The 17,617-nt window shown below is 46.2% G+C and overlaps 1 protein-coding gene across 1 annotated transcript in view; it reads right to left on the bottom strand.

Annotated features, from left to right (window-relative positions):
- Positions 1 to 5,798: 5,798 nt before the first annotated feature.
- Positions 5,799 to 17,617, bottom strand: part of ADGRE1 (adhesion G protein-coupled receptor E1) — a 47,007-nt gene continuing 35,188 nt past the window's right edge. Inside the window, exons 17-22 of the mRNA XM_032252059.1 lie at positions 14,464 to 14,699; positions 12,800 to 12,866; positions 10,734 to 10,825; positions 9,702 to 9,870; positions 9,498 to 9,602; positions 5,799 to 6,100 (exon numbers count right to left, since the gene is read on the bottom strand). Coding sequence (XP_032107950.1) covers positions 6,014 to 6,100; positions 9,498 to 9,602; positions 9,702 to 9,870; positions 10,734 to 10,825; positions 12,800 to 12,866; positions 14,464 to 14,699 — 756 coding nt within the window. The 3' untranslated portion in view covers positions 5,799 to 6,013. The remainder of the gene's footprint in view (positions 6,101 to 9,497; positions 9,603 to 9,701; positions 9,871 to 10,733; positions 10,826 to 12,799; positions 12,867 to 14,463; positions 14,700 to 17,617) is intronic.

The following is a 17,617-nucleotide window of genomic DNA, read 5'->3' on the forward strand; positions in this document are numbered from 1 at the left end:
GGCCTAGCACGCGCGCGACCCACGCGGACTCCAACGCCCATGGCTCGCGCCCCACTTCTCTGCTAGCCTGCCTCAGCCTTCAGCGCACAACCCAGGCGAGTTTCAGCCCCCAGCTGCGCGCTCGACAGGCGCTGCGCTCTAGTCAGGCAGCCTCCGGCCGCGGCCCTCGCTCCGCCGGCGGCTTTCAGGATTCCCGCCAAACTTCTCCGCCAGGGGTCACGCCCGCGTCGGCGTAACGTCGCCCCGCCTCCTGGGTCCGCCTTCTCCCCACTTCCGCCCTGCGCGGCAGGCCGAGGCTCGAGCACGAGAGCTTGATTCTGCACGAGGTTGCGGACCGCCCTCTCTGGTCACATTTTTCCCTCTAGCGGAGACAAATGAGACCACAGGGGTAAAAAAAAAAAATGTACCAAGTGTAGCTTGATGTGTGTAGCAAGAAAACAACCCAAGTGTGGAGGTCACACCTTTATCCACCTACCTTAGAAATATAGGGCCGGGCGCGGTGGCTCACGCCTGTAATCCCAGAACTTTGGGAGGCCGAGGCGGGTGGATCACCAGGTCAAGAGATCGAGACCATCCTGGTCAACATGGTGAAACCCCGTCTTTACTAAAAATACAAAAAAATCAGCCGGGCATGGTGGCGCGTGCCTGTAATCCCAGCCACTCAGGAGGCTGAGGCAAGAGAATTTCCTGAACCCAGGAAGCGGAGGTTGCGGTGAGCCGAGATCGTGCCATTGCACTCCAGCCTGGGTAACGAGTGAAACTCCATCTCAAAAAAAAAAGAAAAGAAATATAGAGCTTCTTAAGGCGACTATATTCCAGACCCACATGCAACACCGTTGTACAGTCATAGCCTTGAGCAAGTCTTCTATCAGGAAAAAACTTTATTCAAGTGATACAGAATTTATTATACTGATAGCTCAGAGGAAATTGAGACCAAAACAGTTTCTTTTTACATTCCAAATTGTTGCAGTCCGGTGCAGGATATTGATGGTACTTTGGTGGTTTTGTCCATCAGCAATGGCTACAAATAAATGCTTCATTGACAAACCCCTCCTGAAACTCAGTGTCTGCAAACAGTGATACTTTCTTGCTGCTCCTCAGTCTATTTATGGGTTGTCCCATCTAACATTTCTACATGATGAAACTTCCGCTCACTTCTTGGTGTCTGCCTAATTCTCCTGATCATCACAGGATTAGTTTTGGCCATACGCTATACATCAGAAACCTCAACTGCCGTCTCTTCAGTCGCCCATATCAGCTGAGATGTAAACCACACTATTTTATTTTTCATCTGCCTCTTCTCTTACACGTTGGCTGAGGCTTGTGCTACGGGTCATTTATATTCCTAGAAACCTGAAATATTGGCATTCTCCTCCTACTCACGACTATAGCAACAGCATTCGTAGGCCACGTACTCCCATGAGGCCAAATATCATTCTGAGGTGCTACAGTAATTACAAATCTACCATCAGCCATCCCATATATTGCAACTGACCTTGTAGAATGAATCCGAGGCGGATCCTCAGTTGACAAAGCCACTGTCGCACGATTTTTGGCTATGCATTTCATCTCACCCTTCATCATTACAGCTCTAGCAACTGCTCTTTTATTTATTTATTTTTTTTGGGGGTGTGCAGACGGAGTTTCGCTCTTGTTACCCAGGCTGGAGTGCAATGGCGCGATCTCGGCTCACCGCAACCTCCGCCTCCCGGGTTCAGGCAATTCTCCTGCTTCAGCCTCCTGAGTCGCTGGGATTACAGGCACGCGCCACCATGCCCAGCTAATTTTTTGTATTTTTAGTAGAGACGGGGTTTCACCATGTTGACCAGGATGGTCTTGATCTCTTGACCTCGTGATCCACCCGCCTCGGCCTCCCAAAGTGCTGGGATTACAGGCGTGAGCCACCGCGCCCGGCCCTCACCTTTTATTCTTGCAGGAAACAAGATCTAACCACCCTTCAGGGGTTTCATCAGACCCCAACAAAACCACTTTCCACCCCTTCTATACAACCCAACGTAGTCTAGGTTTAATTTTTCTCCTCCTCCTTCTAATAGGACTCCTGCTTATTGTGACTATTATATGGCCCAGGTCTGCTGATGTTGGCTGAGCTCTCTCCTGTGACGGAGGCAGCAAGTTGGCATGGTGGCCAACTGGGGACTGTGGGATGAAAGTTGCGCAGGTGCCAAGGCAAGAGACCGAAGGCACAATCTGTCCCAGTACAGTAAATAAGTGATTAGTTTTAGCAATGATACCAAGTATATTTAGAAACAATCACATAATCAATTATATAATCAATCTTATTAAATCATTATTCTTTATTAATCTTTGCTTTAGTATTATAGCATGGAATCACTTTAGCCTTACAGTATAGACATAATCGGGTGAAATACAGTTAGGAACTGAAGGGACATTGTGAGACGTGATCAGGAGGCGAGAGCGAGAGCCTTGCAGTAGCACCAGTGCCTGGGAAGGCACCCGTTACTTAGCAGGCCCTGAAGGGGTTTCCCTTTCACTGGGGGAGTTCAGAGAACACTCTGCTCTGCTCAGCTCTTGAAGAAGGCCTGACATTAGCCAGGCCGGCCAGCAGACATCCAGGGGCTTAAATGCCTCTCTGAGGTGCTGTGCTCCAACCGTCACCATCCTTGTCTACTTTCATGTTCTGCTTTCCCACGTGGAGCTCCTTTTAACTTCTTAGAAGTTGTGAGAAGCAAGAACAGAGGAATCCTAAAAGCCTTTGATCTTTCTTATAAGTGCATAGAAAGATGCTGACAGATGTGTCTCCCCTCCTTGCAGCGGCTACCTGAAAGGGAGGGGCCCCCTGTACTGTAAGCATGTGATTTGCTTGACCCTACCAATCATGTCAGATGAGTCACTCTCCTTACCCTGCCTCCCTGCCTTGTATACAATAAATATCAGCACATCCAGGCATTCGGGGCCACTACTGGACTCTGTGCCGTGGTAGTAGTGGTCAACCAGGCCCAGCTGAATTATCTTACCTCTGAGTCTTGTGTCTTTCTTTCCTGTGATCTATCATCTCTGCACAGAAAAGAACATCCACTAGACCCTGCGGGGCTGGACCCTGCAGGGGACAACCTTCACTGGTGTCACTGCGGTGACTTACCTTTCATCCTGTGTTTCTCATGTGTCTTACCCAAGCAGGTAAGCTTGGGCATGTTCTCATGGTGGGGGTAAGGAAGCAAGGCGAGGAAATCTAATCATGTAACTGGCAAGAAGGATGACACCCACAATTTTGAAACTTACCTTCGAGTCACATTTCCTAACATTCCATTGGCTGAAGGAAATCTCAAGTCCAGCCCCAGAGTCAGACAAGGAGAGAGTTACAAAGTCACAGGAAAGGGATGTGGATAGATGGAGACCATTACTGGGGCTACTGATGCCATCAACCTATGACAATGGCTATGGGTAGGAGCAGTGCCATCTCTTGCTTCCATATCTCTCAGAACTATCACCTCTGTATTGAGCACTCTGGAGAAGCCAAGCATTGAAGACTAATTTATCATAGATGAACTCGTGTTCATAAATATGTGTCCCACCTCCCAAGTTAGGCTGGCAAGAATAACAAAGACAGAGCCTCCATCAGCTGAGTTTAATGTTGTTAACAAATTGTCCAGTGCACAATATTTCTGAGCTAATTGAACCCTAAGTGCTTAGGTGACTCAGAGTAAATATGTAGTCTAGTCTCTGTGCCCCTAAACTAAGTATTCCTGGCATGAAAGGAAGAGAAAAAGGGAAACAAGGCATCTGGAGAAGGAGCTTTATCATCAAGAGCTCAAACCCAGCTGAATGATTTATGTGGCTGTGTGATCCTGGGATAGTCGCTTAACCTCTCTGAGCTTCAGTTCTCTTGCCTGCAAAATGAATAGTAATCATCCATCCATTCATTCATTCATTCAACATTTTTACTGAGAATCTACTTAATGGAAATCCCTGTCCTTATGAAGCTCTTAATCTATGTTGCAGACACCCAAGAAAAAGGGAAATTATAATACAGGGTGAGAAAGTATGAAGCTCTTTGGCACATACAGACATGACACCATGTCTTCCTTTCATGCCAGAGGGGATGGCTACACTGCAGCTTAAAGAGACAGCAGACATCAATTGAGTTTTGAGGAAAGTTATTCTAAGATAAGGTGCAAAGGGCCAAAGTCAAGAGGAAGACATTTTTCTCTCTGGCTTTAAAGACAAGCTCTGCTGTCAGGATGAAAAACAAAAGAATGTTCTACAATACTGCTTTTCAGACACCATAGCTATACTCATCCTCTGGGGATTTGGTTAACATGCAAGTTTGATCCTGGAGGTCTGGAGTGGGGTCTAAGATTCTTCTTTGCTTTTCTAACAAGCTCTCAGGTGATGCTGATTGGTCCAGGGACCACACTTTGGATTGGGAGGTTTTAGAGTGTCCATAGGAATGAAGATATCTACATTTAAACTATCATCTTCTCTCTCAAGCTCAAGAATTTAAGGATGGTGGCCAGGCGTGGTGGCTCACACCTGTAATCCCAGCACCTGCCCAGAGGCAGGTGGAACATCTGAGGTCAGGAGTTCAAGACCAGCCTGGCCAACATGGTAAAACTCCATTTCTACTAGAAATACAAAAATTAGCCAGGCGTGGTGGTGCACACCTGCAGTCCCTGCTACTTGGGAGGCTGAGGCAGGAGAATTACTTGCACCCGGGAGGCAGAGGTTGCAGTGAGCCAAGATCGTGCCACTGCACTCTGACCTAAGCAACAGAATGAGACTGTCTCGGGAAAAAAAAAAAAAAAAAGAATGTAAGGATGGATAGTGATAACTGTGAGCACAGCAAATCCCAGCCAAGTCATTGGAAAGTTTCTTGAAAGAAGGGAGTTGGCTGGGCACGGTGGCTCACACTTCAAATCCCAGCACTTTGGGAGGCTGAGGTGGGTGGATCATCTGAGGTCAGTAGTTTAAGACCAGCCTGGCCAACATGGTGAAACTCCATCTTTACTAAAAATACAAAAATTAGCCCGGTGTGGTGGCGGGTGCCAGCGGTCCCAGCTACGTGGGAGGCTGAGGCAGAAGAATCACTTGTACCCGGCAGGGAGGCAGAGGTTGCAGTAAGCTGAGATCATGCCACTGTCCTCTGGCCTGGGCAACAGAACGAGACTCTGTCTCAAAAAAAAAAAAAAGATATTTAAGGATGGGTAGCGATAATTGTGAGCAGAGCAAATCCTAGCAAAGTCATTGAAAAGTTTCTAGAAAGAAGGGAGGTCGGTTGGGTGCACATTTGTAATCCCAGCACTTTGGGAGGCTGAGGCAGGTGGATTACGAGGTCAGAAGTTCAAGACCAGCCTGGCCAACACAGTGAAATGTTGTCTTTACTAAAAATACAAAAATTAGCTGGGTGTGGTGGTGAGCACCTGTAATTTCAACTATTCAGGAGGCTGAGGCAGGAGAATCACTTGACCCAGGAGGTGGAGATTGCAGAGAGCCAAGATCTTGGACAGAACTAGACATCGCCTCTTAAAAAAAAAAAGAAAGAAAGAAAGAAGGGAGGTCTAGGTTACCCAGAAGATCCCAGGAAACCAAAGCAATTTTCAAAGAGTATTGTCATCAAGTGCTTCAATCCTCCAGGAAGTGCTAGAATTCTGCTGCTACATCAAATGTCTCCCTGCTTACCAACATCACTTTTTTAAGTGTTTGTGCCAAAGTAGCTTCTCTATGTGCCATATTGGTTCATTGGGACTCTCATTACAGTTTTACTGACCATTTCTTTAAAATCACAAAGAGTCTTTGTCCTAGGGTAAATCAGTAAGGCGGATGACAAGTCATTTATTGAGAGGTCCTCTGTGTCAGGCGCTGGAGGGCCCGCTTAGAAACACGCACCAAGAAGGGCAGGATAAAGCAAAATGGTGGCCAGGTGTCCTTCGTCATGCCATTGAATTGGGGTCAGTTCTCAAAAACTCTGGAATTCAAAAAGCTGCAGAGCACAGAAGATAAAATGGTGATTTGGAGCAGAAACCCCTGATTCTCATCAGTGCACACAATCGTGGGAGGACAGCTGCAAACATTCTTCCCCAGAGAGTTCTGGGGCAGGTGGGATCCTCATTTCCATGTTAAGCTGTGAAGAGAAGATTTCGGGTAGGCTCCTGCAGGAAACTAGTGTCCTCAGCTGTTGTCCCATAGCACATTTGAAAACAAGAAAGAAAGGACTTTACCCCTGTGAGAGAGAAAAGAATTTCCTCAGAGTCTGCAGCAGAGTTAATACAAATGTGATTCCAAGGATCGTATCTACAGGGACAGGAATATTAAAATAATACAGTAACAAAGACTAGAAGGGGGCTGGGTGCAGTGGCTCACACATGTAATCCCAGCATTTTGGCAGGCCGAGGTGGGTGGATCACCTGAGGTCAGGAGTTCCACACCAGCCCAACCAACATGGTGAAACCCCGTCTCTACAAAAACACAAAAATTAGCTGGACATGGTAGCACATGTCTGTAATCCCAGCTGCTCAGGAGACTGAGGCAGGAGAAGCACTTGAACCTGGAAGGCGGAGGTTGTGGTGAACCGAGATCAAGCCACTGCACTCCAGCCTGGGTGACAGAGCAAGACTCTGTCTCAAAAAAAAAAAAAAAAAACAAAAAAAGAAAGAAAAGAAAAGAAAGAAAAATTAGCACTGAGACAAAGGATCTTTTAACATCTATTTCCAACACAAGCACAGTTGGAAAACCCAAAAGCCATTCTCAACCTCCTCAGCATAGATAGTGCCCACTCTGGACTTTAGAAAGCCAGACGGCTGTTGGTTATTACAACCATGAAAATAATACAATAAAATGTCAGCATGCACCGGACGTGGTGGCTCATGCCTGGAATCCCAGCACTTTGGGAGGCCAAGGTGGGTGGATCACCTGAGACTGGGAGTTCAAGACCAGCCTGGCCAACATGGAGAAACCCCAACTCTACTTAAAATACAAAATTAGCAAAGCGTGGTGGCGCATGCCTGTAATCCCAGCTACTGAGGAGGCTGAGGCAGGAGAATCACTTGAACCTGGAAAGCGGAGGTTGTGGTGAACTGAGATAGCACCACTACACTCCAGCCTGGGCGACAAGAGTGAAACTCTATCTCACCAAAAGAAAGAAAAAAAGTCAACATGCTGATGGTGGAATGGAAAACTAGGGAAAACCTAGATTCTTAGTTTAGACCTTTTATAACACCAGTAAGCATAGAACCAGCAAAACTAGCAATATCAGCAACACCTAACTCTGGACTTCTCTTCTTACGAGGAAAATCATTCCCTATTTAATTAAGCCACTGGATCTAAAGTACTTGCATCCAAAAATATTACTAACTGGGATCTTTATGGGGTGGGATAACGGGAAAGATTAGTTTTATTTGTTTTCAATGCTTAAAACTATTTTCTAAAATGTTCTGTACCTATACTGTCTTCTTTATTAAAAATAAACTGTATTATGTTAAAAAACTTATTGCCAAGAGAATATGTCATCCATGATTTGGACAGTTTTTCCAGTAGGTTATTCTTGTGGCTTATTCTGAAACCACCGAACTTGCCCCTCTGTGACATTCAGTTAACTCATAATGAAAATAGATCGATATCTCCCTTGCTGGACTTTTGCAAGACTTAACACTGAGACCTTGCTATGTTCTAGGCGCTCTTCCAACCTTGTTGCATACCAGTTCATCTAATATTTAGTATAACTGCCAGGTGGGGTGGCTCGTGCCTGTAATCCCAACACTTTGGGAGGCTGAGGCGGGAGGATTACCCAAGGTCAGGAGTTCGAGACCAGCCTGACCAACATGGAGAAACCCCGTCTCTACTAAAAATACAAAATTAGCTGGATGTGGTGGCACATACTTGAACCCAGGAGGAGGAGGTTGCAGTGAACTGAGATTGCACCATTACACTGCAGCCTTGAGCAAAACTCTGTCTCAACAAGAACAAAACTCTGTCTCAAAAAAAAATTTAGTATAAACTTCCAAGGTAAGGATTACCATTATCCCCATTTTATTAGTGAGGAAACTAAGCTATTGAATTACTATTTACTCAGGAAATATTAACCGAGAACTTTCTGTATGCTAGATAGTATTGTTTTGGACCTGGAAAACATTGTTGAAAAAAAATAAGACATTCTAGTGGGAAAACAACTTCCCCCCATTTGCATATTCATTTTAATATTTCAATATTCCTGAAAATCTACATATATGTCATCCATAATATATAAAATTTTTATAACATGTAAAATTTTTCTATATATAAATATATATGCGAAGATATTTATATTTTATTTGAGATGGAATTTTGCTCTTTTTTTTCAGTTTTATGAGTATTAGCAGAGTGTAGCCAATCAGCATGCCAAGCATTCATCACAAGTGATCCATTTGATTTCTTTCATATCATATTTCCTGTCATAAACCTGCTCTTATGTACTAACGAGTTTTGCTCTTTTGGCCCAGGCTGGAGTGCAATGGTGCAACCTCTGCTCACTACAACCTTGGCCTCTTGGGTTCAAGAGATTCTCCTGCCTCAGCCTCCTGCGTAGCTGGAATTATAGGCACCTGCCACCATGCCTGGCTAGTTTTGTATTTTTACTAGAGATGGGGGTTTCACCATGTTGGCCAAGCTGGTCTAAAACTCCTGACCTCAGGTAATCCACCTGCCACGGCCTCCAAAAGTGCTGGAATTACAGGTGTGGGCCACTGCACCTGGCCAATATCTATATTTAAACTTACATCTTACATTTATATGTATATGGAATTTATATATATACAACTTATAAATTATACACATAAATTTATACATATAAATTTATTCTATATTCTACATATAATTGTATATTCTATATACATATAATATAGAATGTATGTACATATAAATGTATAAATACATATACATATAAATGGTTGCAGTGAGCCGAAGTCGCACCATTTCACTCCAGCCTGGGAGACAAGAGTGAGACTCCATCTCAAAAAAAAAAAAATCTATACCATAAACTTATTCTACAAGTTTATGTATATATGTATATAACTTCCATATTATATGTATACCATATTATCTATTATTGTATATATAATAAATGTATATAGATTTATTTTATAAACATAATATATAAAATATTATTTTTAACACATGTTACATAATTCATATACAAATCTATATATGTAAGTCTTTTGTTATAAATTATATGTCTTATTTTTTTTTCTTTTTTTCAAGGTGCTGTTAAATATATGTCTTATTTATTCTTGCAATTTTATTTAGATAGATAGATGATAGACATTTAGATAGATAATGTGTGTGTCTGCTAATATATATATATATATATATATATATATATATATATATATAACTCCCCAGTCTTTAACTGCATACTTTATCCATGAGCTACCTAGGGTGGGCACCCTCAGTTCCCATTCAGTACCCAACACATGGCAGAGTTGACTGTCAGTTGGTGGCTGGCACCTCCCCTGACCAGTGCCCACAGGGAGCATGCGGTCTCTTACCGTCTTGGAAGTGGACGGCATGGAGGAGAGTGAGATCCTTGAGGTCTGGGACTCAGAGCTGGGCTTGGTCTTCCCAGGGATCCACCTCTTGTATTCTTCTCGTACCTGGAGAAGGAGACACACCCCAAGATGGAGAGAAATGGTCCAGGGACAGGGATGTTGGGTGGAGGGATGCGGGGGATGGGGAAGGCAGCAGCTACACACCTGGTGGTTGAGCAGACAGTGAATGAGGAAGATGAAGGACCCCTGCAGGCTGTTGATGATGGTGAACAGGTAGGCCATGACACCTGCCACAGGTCCAAACTGAAAAAGGCCCAGCACCCAGGAGCAGCCCAGGATGAAGAGCTGGGCAAAGGCCTTGAAGGTCAGCAATCTAGGGAGAAGATGTACAGAGTGTAAGGCTCTGGGAGGTGGCCAGTGTGTTCGTAGGCTGTTGGGAACAAATGCTTGGTGCTGCAAAGAAGAATCAGCACTGAGATGGCCAGGTGTGGTAGCTCACGCCCGTAATCCCAGCACTTTGGGAGGCTGAGGCAGGTGAATCACAAGGTTATGAGTTCAAGACCAGCCTGGCCAAGACAGTGAAATCTCATCTCTATTAAAAATACTAGCCAGGTGTGGTGGCAGGTGCCTATAATCCCAGCTACTCGGGAGGCTGAAGAAGGAGAATCACTTGAACCTGGGAGGTGAAGGTTGCAGTAAGCTGAGATTGGGCCATTGTACTCCAGTCTGGGTGACAACAGCAAAACTACATCTCAAAAAAAAAAAACTGCAGTCAGCTTCCAATATACATGGATACTGTACACACATGAATTTGGAGATTTTTTTTTTTTTTGAAAGACAGTCTCACTCTGTCGCGAGGCTGGAGTACAGTGGCGCTTTCTTGATTCACTGCAACCTCCACCTCCTGGGTTCAAGAGATTCTCCTGCTTCAGCCTCCTGAGTAGCTGGGATTACAGGTGCCCACCACCATGCCCAGCTAATTTTTGTATTTTTAGTAGAGATCTGGTTTCACCATGTTGGCCAGGATGGTCTCGATCTCTTGACTTTGTGATCTGCCCACCTTGGGCTCCCAAAGTGGTGAGATTACAGGCGTTAGCCAATGGTGTCATCTTCTAAACAGACCTCACCATCTGCGTCTTGGGCATGGGACCCAATACACAAAAAGTGCTCAAAGAACTTTTCTGAGAAGAAGCAAAAGGAATTTAAAAGAGGAGGGGAGAGGAAAAAGGGCTGCACCTGGTGTCTTTTAGTGTCGAGACTTCGGCATTGACGCTGGAAAGCCTCTGCCTCAGGATCCACAAGGTCCAGGTCAAGAGGATGGAATTGATCTGCAAAGTCAAGCAGCAAGATGGAGAGACTGGATATACAAATGGGCAATGACCAGAACAACTATAAAAGGAGAACTCTGGGCTGGGTGCGGTGGCTCCTGCCTGTAATCCCAGCACTTTGGGAGGATGAGGCAGGTGGATCACTTGAGGTTAGGAGTTCGACACCAACCTGGCCAACATGGTGAAACCCTGCCTCTACTGAAAATACAAAAACTATCTGGGCATGGTGGCAGGTGCTTACAATCCCAGCTACTCAGGAGGCTGAGGCAGTGAACCTGGGAGGCAGAGATTGCAGTGAGCCAAGATCATGCCACTGCACTCCAGCCTGGGCGACACAGAGAGACTTTGTCTCAAAAAAAAAAGGAGAACTCTGACCCACAATCTATGGGCAACCAATCTAGAAAGCTAAACAATGACCCCTGTAGCAATTGAACAAGACAACCAGGACTTGGTTAATAACTCCCTACTTTTTGTTCCTGCTTCCAACTTAGGATCTTCCCTAATTTTTGTCCCCACTTCCAACTTACAACCAACATGTAAAAGCCAATATTCATCCCTAATCAATCACAGAGGATGTCCCGCTCCTAGTTAGCCACGTACTGCTTGCCCATCCGTGCATCAGCCTCCCATCAGGTCATAGCTGTAGTCTTCTCTTTTTTCCTCTACAAACCTTCCTCACTTCTCTGCCTGCCTTTGAGTCTGAGCCAATGCAAGTGATGGTAGCTGACACCCGCATTGCTAGACGACAGCAGTCTCTGAATAAACAGCCTTTGCTTGTTCTCAAAGGGGCAGTCTCTGTTTATTTTCCCAAGGTGCATTCAATACGTTAGGACGTAGACTGTGACCTTGAGTGGAGAGTTTACTATCTTCTAAAACCCTCCCTCGAAAGCATCCCTGACTGAGATATACATACTCCCAGGGCAGGGTCTCTTCACCTGGGCAATACTGACGTGTGGGTCAGACCATTCTTGGTGTGTGGGGGGAGCGGGGGGAAGGCGGCTGCCGTGTGCACCACCAAAGCAGGATCCCTGGCTTCTGCACACTAAATGCCAGTAGAATCCGCCTTTTCTAGTTGTAACAACCAAAAATGTCTTCAAACTTTGCCAACTTCCCCTGAGAGGAAAAGCAGTACCAGTGGAGAACCACTGCCCCAGGGGAGTTGCTTTTTTCCAGATCAGTAAAACTTCCAAGAAAGCCCAATGTCCTTGAAGATTTGGGAATGGGTAAGATAAACATTGATGATGATGATGATGATTATTATTACTGAGACAGAGTCTTGCTCTTGTCTCCCAGGCTGGAGGATAATGGTGTGACCCTGGCTCACCACAACCTCTGCCTCCCAGGGTCAAGTGATTCTCCTGCCTCAGCCTCCCGAGTAGCTGGGATTACAGGCATGTGCCACCACAACTGGCTAATCTTGTATTTTAAGTAGAGATGGGGTTTCTCCATGTTGATCACGCTGGTCTTGAACTCCTGACCTCAGGTGATCTGCCTGCCTCGGCCTCCCAAAGTGCTGGGATAAGAGGCGTGAGCCACCATTCCACTTTTTTTTTTTTTTGAGCCAGAGTCTCAGTCTGTCACCCAGGCTGGAGTGCAATGGTGAAAATTTGGCTCACTGCAACCTCCATGCCTCCTGGGTTTAAGCTACTCTCCTGCCTCAGTTTCCTGAGTAGCTGGGATTACAGGTGGTCACCACCACGCCTGGCTAATTTTTTATATTTTTAGTAGAGATGGGGTTTTGCCAAGGTGGCCGGGCTGGTCTTGAACTCCTGACCTAAGGTGATCCACCCACCTCAGCCTCCCAAATTGCTGGGATTACAGGCATGAGCCACTGTGCCTGGCCTAGAAAGGAGAACTCTTGAGTGGAATAAGTGACCCTCTTAGTTGCACATGTCCCTGCAAATTCCTGATCCCACAGTCTCCTTGCTCCTCCTCCAGAACACGCTTCACCAGGCTGTCGTAGTATTTGCTTACCATTATGACTATGCAAACTGGCCCCAAGAAACTCAAGATGAACCCCGCCTCTGTATTCAGCCAGCAGCTATGGAGAGAAATAGGAGGAGTCAGCGCTCTCCTCAGAGTCCTGACCTGATGTTAACACTGCCCCAACAAACGCCCTTGTGGAGGAGAACGTTGGGAGGTGAGACTCAGAGGATGTTCAGGATCATTCCAGTTGCAGTTCAGTTTCCTTTAGACCTCAGTGCTTCCTCTTTTAGACCTTCTTCCTGTGCAAATGTACCTTTGGCACAGAAATGTACCTGGGAAATGCTTACCCAGTGCCCAAGGTTGAGCTCATTTCCCAGTTCACTACTTTGTAATCCCTGTTAGGACCAACGGGTAGAAGCCAATAAGCACCCCTAACCAATCACATAGGATACCCCCTCCTGGTCAGCCACCTACAGCTTTCCCATCCATGCAACAGCCTCCAGTCAGGTCATACCTGTAGCCTTCTCTTTTCTCCTCTACAAAGCATCTATCCAAACTCTCCACTGGTACACCTTGTCATTTAAACCTCAGCTCAGGCCTGGCATGAGGACTCGCACCTATAATCTCAGCACTTTGGGAGGCCAAAGCTGGTGGATCACCTGAGGTCAGGAGTTCAAGACCTGCCTGGACAACATGGCAAAACCCCGTATCTCCTAACAATACGACAAATAGCCAGGCGTGGTGGCAGATGCCTGTAACCCCATCTACCTGGGGGGCTGAGGCAGGAAAATTGCTCGAAGCTGGGTGGTGGAGTAGTGAGCTGAGATCGCACCATTGCACTCCAGCCTGGGTGACAAGAGCAAAACTCTGACTCAAAAATAAATAAATAAATAAATCTCAGTTCAAATGTCACCTCCTCTGAGAAGTCACTCCTGACTGTCCTTAGATAAGGCATCCTATCTCTACTCCTGGTATTCATCTAGCAGAGTTCACTGCATTTTTAAACTAGCAGCTAGCACTGTCATAAGTCACCTTGTTTAATTGTTTGCTAGACTAGAGTTGCATGAGAATTTGGGCCTTGGGTGTTTGTTCATCTCTGAACACTCAGCACCCAGCGTAAAGCCTAGCATAGACAAGACATTTCATAATTGTTTATTTAAAGTAAGGAAGGAAGGGAGGGAGGAAGGGAGAGAGGGAGGGAGGGAGGGAAGGATGAGGGAAAGGAGGAAGGGAGGAAGGAGGGAAGTGAGGAAGGGAGGAATGAATGGAGGAGGGAGAGAGGGCAGGAGGGAGAGAAAAGGGATTGCCTCTTTCTATTATGTCTCTAGTGTACATTAGCTGCTTTTACACAACAACCATTCTGTCATGTTCAATAACAGCACTCCAATGTTCCCTAAGCAGAAGTATTCCTCTCCCACCTTCACTCCCACCCCCCATGTCATATACACAAGGAAAGGAAAATAATCAAGTTAGGTCAACCAGATGTTCTCTCCCTGGGACATAAATCTCAAATAGTAGTGACCCTGGATTTGTGCAGTGCACAACCTGTGCTGCTGTACATGGTGGTCCTGAAACCAACAGTACATAAAGTAAGAGCTCAATAAACAGTAGCCACAACCACTGTTACCATTATTACTCTTCTTGCTGCTCATGTCATGATCACCATGAGCCCTGGCAGCAGGGTCTTCAGGAAGAGAGAGGATGCCACTCACCGATTATACATTCCATAGCCTTGTGGCTGCACACTGGCAGAGATCACCACGACCAGCCCTGGCAGCCCATAACCAAAGACACAGAGGTACGGCATCTTGATGTTGCGAGAGCTGAAGTAATTCACCACCTTCAGGTTTCTGACCATCAGGAAGAGCATCACAGCTTCCACCAGCATCCAGAAGAAGCAAGCAAGGAAAAAGTAGTGCAGGAAGCCCGCAATGATGGCGCAGCCCATCTGGAGGGGAGAAGCATGCACATCAGGATCCTTCACTCCAGAGAGAAATTGAGCAGGAGAAAGGAAGAGAGAGACTCCTTGGATGGAAGTTCCCAAAACCTAGTTCATTCATTCATCTCACAAACATGTATAGAGATTCTCAGTGGTTCTTGACCAGAGCAAGCACCATCTCTTGGTAAGGGGGACTCATCGTCCTGGTTTGTCTGGAACTGAGATTTCTCAAGACGCTTGACTTTCAGTTCTAAAACAGGAAGAGTTTTAGGAAAACTGATCGTGGATCACCCTACCTTAGGGAATGGTTGAAAATGGAGGGGGGGGCGCTCAGCAAACTGAGACTTCCTTGTAAATAAAGTTTTATTGGCTGGGCATGGTGGCTCGCGCTTGTAATCCCAGCACTTTGGAAGGCTGAGGCAGGCAGATCGCTTGAGCCCAGGTGTTTGAGACCAGCCTGGGCAACATGGCGAACCCCCCGCATACAAAAATGCAAAAATTAGCCAGTCATGGTGGCGCATGCCTGTGGTCCCAGCTACTTGGGAGGCAGAGGCAGGAGGATCGCTTGAGCCCAGGAACATGTAAGGAGCTGTGATTCAGCCACTGCACTCCAGCCTGGGTGACAGAGCAAGACCCTGTCAAAAAGTCAAAAAAAAAAAGAATGGGAGGGGAGGGGAGGGGAGGGGAGGGGAGGGGAGAGGAAGGGAGGGGAAGGGTGGAGAAGGGAAGGGAAAGGGAGGGGAAGGGAAGGGAAAGAGAGGGGAAGGGAAGGGGAAGGGAGGGGGGGAAGGGAAGAGAAGTAGAGATTCTAAGCTGTAGCATTGTTGACATTTGTGACATTATCTCGGGATCATTCTCTGTCATGGGGGTAGGGCTGTCTTGTGCTCTACAAGATATTTAGCACCATCTCTAACCTTTACCCACTAGATGCCCATAGCACGCTCCTCCAGTTGTTACAACCAAAATGTCTCTAGACATTGCCAATGCTCCCCTGGGGGGAATAGTAGCCAGGAGAGAACCTCTGGTTTAGAAAGTAATGGGGGGGCCAGGCGTGGTGACTCATGCCAGTAATCTCAGCACTTTGGGAGGCCAAGGTGGGTGGATCACGTGAGGTCAGGAGTTTGAGACCAGCCTGGCCAACATGGTGAAACCCCATCTCTACTAAAAGTACAGAAAAAAAAAATTAGTGGGGCGTGATGGCTCATGCCTGTAATACCAGCTACTTGGGAGACTGAGGCAGGAGCATTGCTTGAACCCAGGAGGTGGATGTTGCAGTGATCTGAGATTGTGCCATTGCACTCCAGCCTGGGCAATAAGAGTGAAACTCTGTCTCAAAAATAGAAACAAAAAAACAAAAACAAAACAAACAAAAAACAAGTAATAGGAGGAACCAGTACAATTCATTACAAGATCAGGGATGTAATTTAAACTGAGAGCTGTCACAAGGACTCAAGCAGGTGAGAAGCTGGAAGTAAGTGTTACAGGCAGAGGGCACAGCATATGCAAAGGACCTGAGGTAGGAACAGGCATAGAGGGAGTTGGGTAGGAATGAGCAGAGGCAGATGGGGAGAAGATGGGACTCGGTGAGGACATAGCCCGGGCAATGTAGACCTGGTTGTCAGTCTTGTCTATACCGGCGAGGAAGACAGTCTCGGCCAAGAGGAGGCACACGCAGAGGTGTAGGTGGAGGTAGGTGTTGTGATTTCAGATGGAGCGACACAGCAGAAAGGTGGCGATGGCCAAGATGAGGCACACCAAGGAGATGATGATGCCCATGTGGCTAATGATGTACAAGGAGAACTCCATCTGTCAGGAAGGAATTCCATAGTTGGGATCTGAGAACAGGATCAAAATCCCCCCAGGAGGAGAAAAAGAGTTATCCAAAACCCTCGCTCAGGCAAAATTAGCTTGGGGGCCTTTTTTTCCTCTAACACTCAGAGTGAACTAGATCTTGTCCTTCATTATCCTTTGCAATCCACTGGCATCCACCAACACCTGTTCCCAGCTGTGTCCTACGCACTACTCCATGTTTTACTGGGGCTGTATGTCCACAAACTACATCTCCCAGAATCCTTTAGAACTAAGGTCCTGGATATAATCTAGGTTCTCCAGTGAGATAGATCTGTGAAAGTTTTGGAATGCAGAAGGGAGGCAAATATTAGCTTTCTGCAGACAGGAGTGAGCTGTGGCTTAATTCCACATTTCAACTGTCCAGTCCCCAGTTTCATGGTGGAGTGGGATGGCAAAATGACATCAGCAATTTCTGAGTTACAGCTGCATTGGGGGATGACCTTGAAGCCAAAATCCAAGCGGCAGCCACCTGACTTCAACTCCTCCATCCTCTGCCAGAGATTTTTGTGAGCACCCAGTTCTCTGTGTTAAATCCGTTTCTGCTTGAAATACCTGGAGTGGTTTTGCTTCCTGTATTGAATCCCAACTGATAATGTAGACATTCAAGAATGCTCCAACTTTGGGAGTGGAACATGACACACTAAGTCCTTCTTCTATGCCATTTATTCATAATTAATTTTAAAATGAATTTTAAATGTATCTGAGGGCTTTCTGTGGGTGAAACATATGCTAGGCACCATCTTCTGAGTACCTCTCTGTGATACTGTCACAAAGTGGTTAAGAAAACTGACCATTGGCTGGGCACAATGGCTCATGCCTGTAATCCCAGCACTTTGGGAGGTCAAAGTGCATGGAACACCTGAGCAAGAGCAGCCTGGCCAACATGGTAAAACTTCATCTCTACTAAAAATGAAAAAAAAAGCTGGGCATGGTAATGGGCCCCTGTAATCCCAGCTACTTGGGAGGCTGAGGCAGGAGAACCACTTGAACTTGAGAGGCAGAGGTTGCCGTGAGCCAAGATCAAGATCATGCCATTGCACTCCAGCCTGGAGGACAAGCGTGAAACTCAGTCTCAA

This window comes from Sapajus apella, unplaced genomic scaffold, assembly GCF_009761245.1.
Source record: "Sapajus apella isolate SASKATOON/1434 unplaced genomic scaffold, GSC_monkey_1.0 scaffold77, whole genome shotgun sequence".
NCBI lineage: Eukaryota > Metazoa > Chordata > Mammalia > Primates > Cebidae > Sapajus > Sapajus apella.